The following is a 12,463-nucleotide window of genomic DNA, read 5'->3' on the forward strand; positions in this document are numbered from 1 at the left end:
GGGCTTCCTATGATCATTTTACACACAGCATTAGTAAATAAGTAAGCTTATTCCACACACAGAAAACAACAGAGACCAAGTGTCTAAACAATTAAAACAATTAGATTTCTCTAATAAATATGTGTCTGACTCACTCCTGAATGAATGCATCCATACATTTTTTTTTCTCATTTAATACCTTGTTTCACTCAGAAATACATTGTATTGTCATTATATTATAAAAGTTTTTTTTTGGCTTTAGTACTCTGAAGTATGCGGTCAGTAACTAACTGGATTGTTTTTTTTTATTTATTTAGGACCTTGATGCATCAGTTTTGTCTGGTAGGATGAAGGGTGGAGGAGGAGTAGGTGGTGATGAAGCAGAGTCTCCTCCTAGGGTTAATATCTCAGCCGCAGCTCTTCAGCCTGGAGGTACAGACACTTATTTAATGCTTAAACAAGCAGGAATTTCTTTGCTGGTCCAGGCTGGCATATGCTGGTTTTGCTGACAAAAGTTATCCAATATATCTGGTCTCATCCGCTTCCAGATTTTTTTAGCTGTACAAAACTTGTTTTGCTGCTTGATATTGCAAATTGGTGTGGCTTACCATGTTTTTTTTTAATGTATTATCCTAACTCTGAGCACACACTAGTTTGTAGTGCAAACAGTTTCACCATTTACCACACATTGTTATTCTTCTAGTTATTTCCCTATAGCGGCTAATGAACTGGAAGTCTCACCCATAGGCTTACTTCTGTTTTAAAGAAAAAAGAGGATAGAAAATCTGATTGCCTGATTTTTTTGTCATAAAATGTAACCATGTTGCCCACATCTTTACATTAATTTGGATGTACACTTTTATTTATTTATTAATTTATGTGGTGCAAAGCTGAATTTTTATCAGCCATTACTGCAGTCTTCAGTGTCACACGATCCTTCAGAAATCATTTTAATATGCAAATTTATTATCCATGTTGGAAATTTGTGCTGCTTAATATTTTTTTGGAACCTGTGATAAAAAAAGTTAAAAAGAACAGCATTTATTGAAAATGGAAATCTTTTCTAACAATATAAGTCTTTACCATCAATTTTTATCAATTTAACACATCCTTGCTGAATAAAAGTATTAATTTCTTTCAAAGACATCTAAACTTGACCCCAAACTTTAAGCGATAGTGTATATTGTTACAAAATATTTTTATTTTAAATAAATGCTGGTTTTTTTAACATTTAATTCATCAAAGAATCCTGAAAAAAGTATCACAGGTTCCCAAAAAATATTAAGCAGCACAATTTTTTCCAAACCAGAATATTAGAATGATTTCTGAAGGATAATGTGACACTGAAGACTGGAGTAATGATGCTAAAAAAAAATCCGGTTTTGCATTACAAGAATAAAGTCTATTTTAAATATATATTAAAATAGAAAACCACAATTTTAAATTCTAAGTGCTACTGTAAGGCATTAAAATATTATTATTAAGATATTATGAACATTACAAGAGTAGTTCAACCCAAAATGTTTGTTTAAAACTGTTTTGGGTGCATATATACATATATTTTTCTCCTGATTTAGACAAGCTGACTTTTTCACTAGAGAAAGCAATATTGCGAATAAAGGATACTTATTTTAGCTAGAAGGAAGAGTTAAAACCATCTTAATGATGAAAACACACAGCTTTTTGCTTTCTAAAACAATAATTGATGGACTGGAGTTGTGTGGATTACTTGTGGATTATTGTGATGTTTTTATCAGATGTTTGGACTCTCATTCTGATGGCACCCATTCACTGCAGAGTTGTAATGTAATGCAGAGAGGTAATGCTAAATATCTCCAAATCTGTTCCATTGAAGAAACAAACTCATCTATTTCTTGGATAGCCTGAAGTTGAGAAAATTTTCAGCAAATAGGAATCGTTTTATGCTTTTCTGTAAAGCTGCTCTGAAACAATGTATATTGCTATACAAATAAAGTCAAGTAGCTAGTAAAGTTAAAAAGTGTGGTAGGCACACCAGCTCACCAGCATCCCAACCTGATGACCAGCTATGCTAAGCTATCTTTTAAACTGGATTTGAATTATGAATGCCCACAGACATATTTATTGGTGCCATGTGTATGTGTAATATTATTCTGCTATGTGTATTCTGTAGCAGTGAGAGTTCTGCCACCCATACCAGGTGCTTCAGTAATGCCCAGTATGCCAGCGGTGCACTCAGTGCCAGGTATTTCTGTTTAAAATGCCTTCAGCTATACAGGGATAGAAATAAAGTGGTGGACAAGTATTCATTATAATTTCTTTTAATTCTGCCTGTCAGACCCTCAGCAAACTGTCATGGCCCAGCAACAACAAACCATCATCAACCAGCAAGCTGTCATTATGGTACTAAAGCCTTTATTTAAAGTCTTTATTGTTTAAACAATAATTCTCCAAAAAATGAACCATTTATTTACTTGCCCTCATATAATTTCACCAAATGACTTTATTTTATTCAGACTTCAGTGATGATTTTTAAAGAATGACTTAAGAATGAGTAAATTATGACAGAATTTTAATTTGTGGGTAAATAGTGGTTTATTTATTTAGTTTAGTTTGGTTGAGTTATTATTGTTAACCTAAAACCATAAAAAAATTTAGTACTTTAAATACATTAACTGAAATAGATTAAAAAATACATATTAAGAAAAACTGCACAAACTTTAATATCATAATTTTAATTTCAGCTAGTTGCCAAGACTTAAAGTACTAAACTAAAGCTAAATTCAAAACTAAAGTAACTTATATGCTTAAAACCCATCTTAAGACATATTTGTTTGATGAGGTCTTTGCTCTTTTGTGAGGAATATAGGTTTGGATTAGATGCATTTATATTAGTTTATTTTTATTGGGTTTTATTTTATTTTGCTCTTGCTTTATTTTATCTCTTTATATCTAATTATATATATATATATATATATATATATATATATATATATTATCGTGTCTTATCTAATGGTTCAGCACTTTGGCACACTCTGTGTCTTTTTGTATTTTAAAACGAAATTAACTAATCCTATTAAAACAAATTCAAACAATATAGACTTTTTTTAATTAAAAAAGAAAGAAAAACACACCACATAGTTACTTAAAATAAAAAAAAGTTCAAATGAAAACAAAATATAAAACCTCTAAAGCAAAATATAAACAAAAACTCTAATAGCATATCAGTCATACTAAAATATATATATATATTTTTTTTTATTTAAATTTTCATTTATTAATTATTTTTGCTTTTAGATTTGGTGACTTATTTTAATATGAAAAAAAAATCTGACATAATACAACATGACAAAATATTTGCAAAATGAAAAACATAATTTTTCTGTGTCTGTCCACTCTCTTGACATCTTCAGGCTCAGCAGATGACCATGCAGGCGATGGCTATGGTGACCAGTCCAGTAGCCAGCCCACCAATGTCTCCGCTCACCAGCCCCCCAACCAGTCCTCCACCCACTCCCTACAGCACTCTGCCACCCAGCCCGTACCCCGCCATCCCTCCCAGCCCCTACGCAAACCTCCCTCCCAGTCCTTACGCCTCACTTCCCCTGTCCATGTCAAGCCCCCCAGTGACCCCCCACACAACCCTCCCTTCAACCTCAACCAATGCCACTCCCAACTTAGAGGAGCAGGAGGAGCCCCTGAAGAAGAGCAGCCCCCCAACACCACAGCCACGGAGCGCCACGACCACAAAGGTGCCCGAGTGTTGATATAACCTACAGTAGTTTATACAGAAAACTTGACCTTGTTTGCTAGCAATATTGTTGACTCTTTTGACAAATCCTCATTCCGCATTTGATTTATCACATTAAATGTATTAACTGATAAATTATTGATTGTAATGAATCAATGTCAATGAATGTAAATGCACTACCGTTGCAAGTTTTGGGTCCATTAATATATTTATTTAGATATATTTTTTTAATTCATATTCAGCAAGGAAGCATTAAATTGATCAAAAGTGACAGTAAAGACATTAAAATTGAAAGCAGCTATTTTAAATTGTAAACATATTTCACAATTTTACTGTTTTGCTGAATTTCAGGTCAAATCTTACAGACAGAAAATTTTAAATAGTAGTGTATAAACTTACAATAGTGTAAAATCAGTTTGTGCATTTAAATGTTGTATGTTGTGTTGCAAATTAGAAGGCTATTTGATTAATTTATTTGCTTTTATTGATTCTTTAATTACTACTGTTGTTTTCATATCAATCTGCAACTAAAGTGCTTCTAATTGCATTTTGGTTGTCTATATTTAAAGGGATAGTTCACCCAAATATGAAAATTACCCCATGATTTACTCACCCTCAAGCCATTCTAGGTGTATATGACTTTCTTCTTTCAGACAAATACAATTTATAATGGCAGTGAATGGCTGTTGAGATTTTGAAATCCAATAAAGTGCTCCACACACATCCAGGGGGTTAATAAAGCCCTTCTGAAGCAAATTAATGTGTCTGTGTAAGAAAAATATCCATATTTAAAACTTAACAGCAGAACGGCCAATCAATGCCATTATAAAGCTTGAAAGAGCAATGACATTTTTCAGAAAGAATAAAGTCATTTACCTAGGATGGCTTGAGTGTGAGTAAATCATGGGGTAATTTTCATTTTTGGGTGCACTATCCATACTTTTTATTTACTTATATTTATCCAGCCTGCATATCTGTTTAACTGAGTATGTTTTAATATAAGAACAGCTTTATTTTTGGTTTTGCTGATGATTTATTACCTTTGGCTAAATTAATTTCAGGCCGTTTCATCTAACGGGACATTAGGGAAGAAACAAGCCCCCGCTGCACCAATTAAACTTGACAGCAGGCCTGCCAAAAGACACGGTGTGTCATTGCATTTAATCATATATCTGTGTATTCTAATTACGGTCAACAATTGAAACATATTCTGCAGATTCCAACCCCTTCCCTCTTTTTTTTCTTTCTCTCTCAGCTCCTGTTGCCATCACGGGTCCCATGCGTTCTGCTCCAGCTCCTGGCACAGAGGTAGTGAAATATTCGGTCTCTAACTCTGAGCACATCATTCCCAGCCACAACATTAAAGATATCATCAAGCAATATCAAACGCTCCCAGAACCTGTGCCGCAGATACAGAGGTGTGTTACCCGTGCATTTGTGCCTATGTTTCATACAATCAGATGATTTTATTACCATTCCTATTAACTCAAAGAATACCACGTGTGTGATAACAGGCGAGAAGGTAAAGGTTTTGTGAAGAAGATGAACCCACATGATGAGGCAATGCACATCCTAAAGACACAGAGGGACAATCCGCCTCCTCCACAGGTGTGTCTACCTCTCTCACTTCTGTACTAACTAATTAAAGCATGTTTGAACGATTAAACATCGCTAACTAATACCAATAATGAATCATTTGTCATCATACATAAAGTTATTCACCACAAGGGGGCGCTTGGTCTAAATCCTAAACATCATTCTCTGTGTAATAACTGTTTGTATAGAGAAAGGCTCCTACTTCAGCTGCTATATCCAGAGAAGGAGGTCTCAAACCAACTAAAAGCAGCAAGAAGAAAGCACCAGAACCACCTCTGACTTTACCTCCACCAGGTAAACAACACAGACACACATAGTTTACAAAGTGTGGTATAATGACAGTTGTATCTCTTTTTTAACACTACCGTGGTATTCTGTGGCGTACCATGTAAGTACTATTGCATATAAACCCAATAAACATGGTAACAGTGCCATGGTATAAATCAAAGTATCATAGTTTAACCATTTGATAAGATAAACTACCGTTCAAAAGTTTGGGGTCAAAGCAAGAAATTATTACTTTTTTATTCAGCATTGATATTTTAAATAAATGTGTTTCTTTTGAACTTTGTATTAATCAAAGAATCTTAAAATAAAATGTCACATTTTACACATAAATATTAAGCAGCACAACTGTTGTTCAGCTTTGATAATAATAATTGCTTCTTGAGCAGCAAATCAGCATATTATAATGATTTTTTGAATGATCATGTGACACTGAAGACTGAGTAATAATGCTGAAATTTCAGCTTTGAATCACAGGAATAAATTACATTTTAAAATAAATTCTAAATAGTAAACTAAAATAGTTCACAATTTTACTGCTTTACTGTATCAAATTAATGCAGCCTTGGAGAGCATAAGAGATGTCTTTTAAATGCTTAAAAAAAAAATCTTACTGACTCCAAAATTTTAGACAGCAGAATACAAATATAATGCATATGTCCTCAACCATCTCTCTTTCTCCATCTCTCTGTCTCACATACACCAGTGTCCAGAGATCTTCCAGTGGAATCTGAGAGCATCCAAACACAGTTGCACAGGAGCAGCACAGAGGAGCATTACACTTACACTAACGTTCCCTGGAAAATATACCTCAGGAAGGAGGTGTGTGTGTGTGTGTGTGTGTGTGTGTGTGTGTGTGTGTGTGTGTGTGTGTGTGTGTGTGTGTGTGTGTGTGTGTGTGTGTGTGTGTGTGTGTGTGTGTGTGTTTTTTTGTGTGTGTGTGTGTGTGTGTGTGTAATTTATCTGTTGTTAATGATTTTGTATTTCATTTTGTGAATTATTATGAACTCAGCACAGTTTCAGAACTAACGCTGCTGTACAAATTGCTGTAGGTCTTCTATCCTAAAGACACTTGGAACCATCCTCTAGTGCTGGACCTCATATTCAAACAGGTGAGAGATAATCCACACAGTACTAAATAAAACTAAAAAAAAATTACAATATAGAAATATTTTAATTATACTGTAAACAAAAAATAATAACTTTATAATATACACTACCAGTCAAAAGTTTTTAAACAGTAAGATTTTTAATGTTTTTAAAAAGCCTTTTGTGCTTACCAAGCCTGCAGTTATTTGATCCAAAATTGTGAAATATTTGCGCTATTTAAAATAACTGCTTGCTATTTGAATATATTTTAAAATGTAATTAATTCCTGTGAGTTTTTAGCATTATTACTTAAGTTACATGATTCTTCAGAAATCATTCTAATATTGTGAGTTGCTGCTCAAAAAACATTTATTATTATTGTTATGTTGAAAACAGCTGAGTAGAATTTTTTCAGGTTTCTTTGATGAATGGAAAGTTCAGAAGAACAGCATTTTATTGAAATAGAAATATTTTCTATACATTATAAGTCTTTATCATCACTTTTGATGAATTTAAAGCATCCTTGCGAAATAAATGTATTAATTTCTATACTTTTTTTCTAAAAAAAAAAACTCCCTCCAAGCTTTTGAATGGTATTGTGTATAATGTTACAAAAGCTTTTTACTAAAATGCTGATCTTTGGATCTTTCGATTCATCAAAGATTCCTGAAAAAAGGTACTCATCTGTTTTACATTTTGATGATAATAATAATAATACATTTCCTGAACAGCAAATAAGAATATTAGAATGATTTCTGAAGGATCATGTGACACTGAAGACTGGAGTAATGATGCTGAAAATTTAGCTTTGATCACATATGTATAATAATATATTTTAAAATGTAATTTATTCCTGTAATGTAAAGCTGAATTTTCAGCATCATTACTCCAGTCTTCAGTGTCACATGATCTTTCAGAAATCATTCTAATATTCTGATTTGTTGCTCATGAAACATTTGTTATCAATTTTGAAAACACTTTTTTTCAAGATTCTTAGATTCATAATATGTTGATTTATTTGACATAGAAATATTATTTATTTCTTTACTGTCACTTTTAGTTAATCGTATGGATCCTTGCTAAATAATAGTGTTTATTAACGTTTTTTAATATTTTGAATATGTTGCTTTTATCTTGCTTTCATTCTTAATTCTGTAATTGATTTCTTATCTTTAAATTGTGTTTTTTAGATTGTTATTGACACATTTACAGAGGCCTGTGTGCGCATTACTAAAGAGGAGAGGCAAAAGATGAAATCCTTGTTTTGTGAGGAAGGAATTCATTTACAATAAAATTTTCAGTTGTTTTTGAAATCATAGATATCTTGTTTAGTTTACTGTTTACGATACCCACACTGATCTATTAAATTATGTATGTTTGTTTCATAGCACAATATGGCATCGAGCCGAACGCAGATGTTCAGGATGAGAGTGTGAAGAAAGCTGTAATTACAGCTGCCAGAGAGTCATGGGAGATTTATTTTTCTCGCCTTTTTCCTGCTTCGGTGAGTTCCGTTTCCTGGCAGACTGTTAGTGTGAATGCAATGCTGCTTATGACCGATATGTCACCAGTGTGTGTGTGTGTGTTTGCAGGGCAGTGTGGGTACTGGAGTGCAGGTGTTGGCAGTGTCTCACTCTGGTATCAAACTTCTAAAGACAGTGAAAAGCAGCACTGCAGCTCCAGACTACTTCAGAGTACTCCGTCCATACAGGTGCGTCATTCTTCTAGCTATTTAACCATTTGTCAGCCATACACCTTCTAAAGCCTCTAAACTCATTCTCTCACAGTTACACAGACATCCTGTTTGTAACAATCCCCTCTCAAAACATGCTGGAGTTTAATCTGATGAATGAGAAGCTGATTCTGTTCTCGGCCAAAGCACCTCAGATCAAACATATGATTGATCTCTTCATCTCTCATCTTAAGAAGGTACGGAAAGGACTTTGATTTTTCTTCTTATCATTTCTTAAAGGGACCCCATGATTTACTCATCCTCAAGCCATCCTAGGTGCATATGAGATTCTTCTTTCAAACAGATACAATCAGAGTTATATTAACCCTTAAATGCATGAATGTTTCGCCAATCATTATTACATGTTCGGGTCTTTAGCGACCCCGGCCTATATATCTAGCACGGATGGATATCTAACTGCTGAAATAGCAAACAACTCTCTTGATGTTTTAAGAGCAATTACAGAAGAATAAAATAAAGCATATTTCATTACCTTTTGAAACTTAGAAGGGTTCAATGACGATCGCCGTCATCCTCAGAACGCACAGCATCTGGCTCATATTCACCATCTCAACCATATTCTCAAAGCTATCTTTTTTAATGATTTCAAAGTCAATATTTTGATTGCTGGCAGATTATTCACCACATCCACCATCAAACGAAAGTGAGATTTATATTTTATTGCATACAGTAACTGCACTGCAGTAAAGCCATTCAAACCAGTTCAATTTTTGCCGATGATATTCTTTAGTTTTATGCCTGCGATAGTTATGAGTGAAACATCATGTCATTGTTGTCTATTAAACAGTGCCACCTAGAGATATAAAGGTTAATTGCACGTATTTAGTCATCATATATTTACATATTTTTGCACACAAAAATATACTTGCACTATTACACACCTCGGGTCTCTAGCGACCCTATAAACTTTATACAAAAAAAACTCATTAGAAAACAGATATTGTTTTATATTTTGTTATTTTTTCTTGTTATATTGTTTATAATTAATAGATTGAGGAATACTAAGAAAGTTGATGTCAAACTTGAAAAAATGAAGGAAGGAGAGGGTAGTGAATGATGTCTCGGGTCTCTAAAGACCCGTGGTATGCATTTAAGGGTTAAAAAAAGTATTTTTAATGGCAGCTGTTGAGATTTGGAGGTCCAATAAAGTGCATCCATCCATCATTTAAGTACTCCACATGGCTCCGGGGGGTTAATAAAAGCCTTCTGAAGTGAATCGATGCATTTGTGTTAGAAAAATATCCATATTTAAAACTTTTTTTTAAACTGCAATCTCTAACACTAACTGTCGTATGCTGTGGTGAGAAATGACATACGCGGAAGCGCAGAGGAGAGAGCAAAACAAAACACTGGTCACGAATTAGAAGTATAAAATGAGGACTTGTGAAGAAAAATGTTGGAAGATTTCAATTTAAGCCAAGAGGAAACTTGTTTTCCTTTGCTAAACAAAGAAAACTTTGGTTTCTTTACTCCTGTAAACAAAACTGTTTTTGCAAGACTAACATATTCTCACCGGAGCTTACGTTATGCCTACATCCTACATCATCCACTGAAACACTACTCTCTTGTGAACATGCAAATTACAGTTAGCGGAAGCTGGAGATTACAGTTTATAAAGTTTTAAATATGGATATTTTTCTTACACAAATGCATTGATTTGGTTCAGGAGGCCTTTATTGACTCCCTGGAGCCGTGTGGAGCACTTTTTATGATGGATGGATGCACTTTACCGAATTTAAAAATCTGAATGCCCATTCACTGCCATTATAAAGCTTGGAAGATCCAGGACATTTTTTAATATAACTCCGATTGTATTCGTCTGAAAGAAGAAAGTCATACACACCTAGGATGGCTTGAGGGTTAGTAAATCATGGGGTAATTTTGATTTTTTGGGGGGAACTTTCTCTTTAAACAATGCCATACTTATGACTTCTTCCACAGGATTCTGAGTTTGTTGTAGCAGAGAGAAACTTCATCACAGAGGACAGAGCTCTTCTCAGCTTTCATAAAGGAGATATTATTCGTCTGCAGGCCATGGATGGATTAGAAGAGGGTAAGAGGAAGTGCACTCACACACACACATCAAAATCTGTAGTCTTTCTCACAAGAAACGACATCATGCATTAAAGTTTGTAGAGGGGGAATATTGTCACCCAAATACAGTACATTGTTGAGTCCAACTAGTCCCAGAATTCAAATACAATAATGTTTGGGGTCAGTACATTTTTTAAAGAAATTAATAGTTTTATTTAGCGAGGATGCATTAAATCCGTTAAAAGTTACAGTAAAGACAGTAAAAATCATGTTCCTTTGAACTTTTCTATTCATCAAATCCTGACAAAAATGTATCACGGTTTTCACAAAAAAATAGTACTGTTTTTAACATTCATAATAATAAAAAAATGTTTCAAATCAGCATATTAGAATGATTTCTGAAGGATCATGTGACACTGAAGACTGGAGCAATGATGCTAAAAATTTAGCTTCGCATCACAGAAATAATTTACATTTTAAAATATTTAAAAATAGAATTTAAAAAATGTGTTTTTTCACAATAGTACTGTTTTTGCTGTATTTTTGATCAAATCAATGCAGCCATGGTAAGCAGAAGACACCCAATCCCAAACTTTTTGAACATGAGACCCCAAACTTTTTTGTATGCAATGATTTTGTTTAATGTTGAGTCAGCAAACAAAATGACTCTGCAGGAAAATCTCTAGAATTGAGCTTGTAATGCTTGCATTCCATCAGATGATCATTAGTTGACCACCTTGTCTTTGATACTCCAGGAAATCTGTGAGGAGGTCGTACAGTGCATGATCACAGTGATACATAAACCGCTGTGCATGCATTTTAGAGGAAAAACTGCTAAATTTTCATGTTGTGCATGTGTGTATGTGTTTCAGGTCAGAGTTATGGCTGTGTGGTGAAGAAAAAGGTCATCTACCTTGAGGAGCTGAAAAGAGGCACACCAGATTTTGGTTCGACATTTAACACATGACGTTTTTTTTTTTTTTTTTTTAGAGGATGCTTTAAATTGTAGATCTACACTTGAAATTAGAGATATTTTGTCATAGAAATGATAAAAACAGATATTATATACATGCATTTATGTTTTGTAATGTCAATAAAATTTTTCTGTTATATACAGAAAAACTATTTTAATGGGAAGGGTTTTCAAATGTACTCCCATTATCAGTTTTAATTACAAAAAAACAAAATACAGTGTAAGCAGGACAAATCATCAGTTATGAATGTTTTTCCAGGCTGGAGGTATGGAGCGGTGCAGGGTCGGAGTGGAGCGTTCCCCATGGAGTGCGTAGTTCCTGTAGCTGCTCCTGATTTCCTGAGTCTCCCAGCAGAAAGGAGAGATGAGCCGAGAGACAGACAGGGCCGAGTGGCAGCATCAGGAGCTATCGCTCTCGCTGTGGCCTCCACTGCGGCTGCACATGAACTGGACCCATCACTAGAGGTATAGATACATAATATCACTCCATATATTCATTGTACCTCTATGACAAGGTGTTCGATTGCTGATACATTGTCATGTTATATAATGATTGCAAATGAAGTGACAAAAGTAATATTTTCTCAATCTTTGAAAATAAGAATTGTGTATTACTGATATTACATACTTGTTAATGTGTCTGTTTTGTGAATGTCAGTCTGATGGATTTGGTGATTTCGGGGACTCTGAAATTGAGGGGAATATTCTTTTGGACAGCCAGTATAACATAGTGGAGTTTGCCAGAAAATATTTCAGAACGTCAGATGGAAGCAAAAGGTATTTCTTCTTTTTTTTTCAAAGTCTGACAAAGTCAGACACAGGATTAAAACTAAAACTAAAACTTGTCATTTTCTATGTGACTAGTGATTCGTTCAGAGATAAGTCCAAAAAAGGCAAAGGAAACAAAGACCCTGCAGAGATGGTGAAATTCAGCAAGGTATTGTGCCCCTATGCATACATAAACATATAAATATGTACAAATACATATGCATTTACACTTTTTTTTAAAGTTTCTTTTTTAAAA

At 34.1% G+C, this 12,463-nt stretch overlaps 1 protein-coding gene across 1 annotated transcript in view; it reads left to right on the forward strand.

Annotated features, from left to right (window-relative positions):
* Window positions 1–12,463, forward strand: part of myo15ab (myosin XVAb) — a 42,911-nt gene that overhangs the window by 22,898 nt on the left and 7,550 nt on the right. The window contains exons 35-53 of the mRNA XM_073842672.1: window positions 297–411; window positions 2,132–2,203; window positions 2,297–2,361; window positions 3,372–3,710; window positions 4,771–4,855; window positions 4,965–5,127; window positions 5,224–5,317; window positions 5,494–5,599; window positions 6,297–6,412; window positions 6,643–6,702; window positions 7,870–7,945; window positions 8,068–8,183; window positions 8,272–8,390; window positions 8,467–8,608; window positions 10,374–10,485; window positions 11,339–11,413; window positions 11,699–11,904; window positions 12,098–12,216; window positions 12,304–12,376. Coding sequence (XP_073698773.1) covers window positions 297–411; window positions 2,132–2,203; window positions 2,297–2,361; window positions 3,372–3,710; window positions 4,771–4,855; window positions 4,965–5,127; window positions 5,224–5,317; window positions 5,494–5,599; window positions 6,297–6,412; window positions 6,643–6,702; window positions 7,870–7,945; window positions 8,068–8,183; window positions 8,272–8,390; window positions 8,467–8,608; window positions 10,374–10,485; window positions 11,339–11,413; window positions 11,699–11,904; window positions 12,098–12,216; window positions 12,304–12,376 — 2,253 coding nt within the window. The remainder of the gene's footprint in view (window positions 1–296; window positions 412–2,131; window positions 2,204–2,296; window positions 2,362–3,371; window positions 3,711–4,770; window positions 4,856–4,964; window positions 5,128–5,223; window positions 5,318–5,493; window positions 5,600–6,296; window positions 6,413–6,642; window positions 6,703–7,869; window positions 7,946–8,067; window positions 8,184–8,271; window positions 8,391–8,466; window positions 8,609–10,373; window positions 10,486–11,338; window positions 11,414–11,698; window positions 11,905–12,097; window positions 12,217–12,303; window positions 12,377–12,463) is intronic.

The sequence above is a fragment of the Garra rufa genome, chromosome 6, assembly GCF_049309525.1.
Source record: "Garra rufa chromosome 6, GarRuf1.0, whole genome shotgun sequence".
NCBI classification, from domain to species: domain Eukaryota; kingdom Metazoa; phylum Chordata; class Actinopteri; order Cypriniformes; family Cyprinidae; genus Garra; species Garra rufa.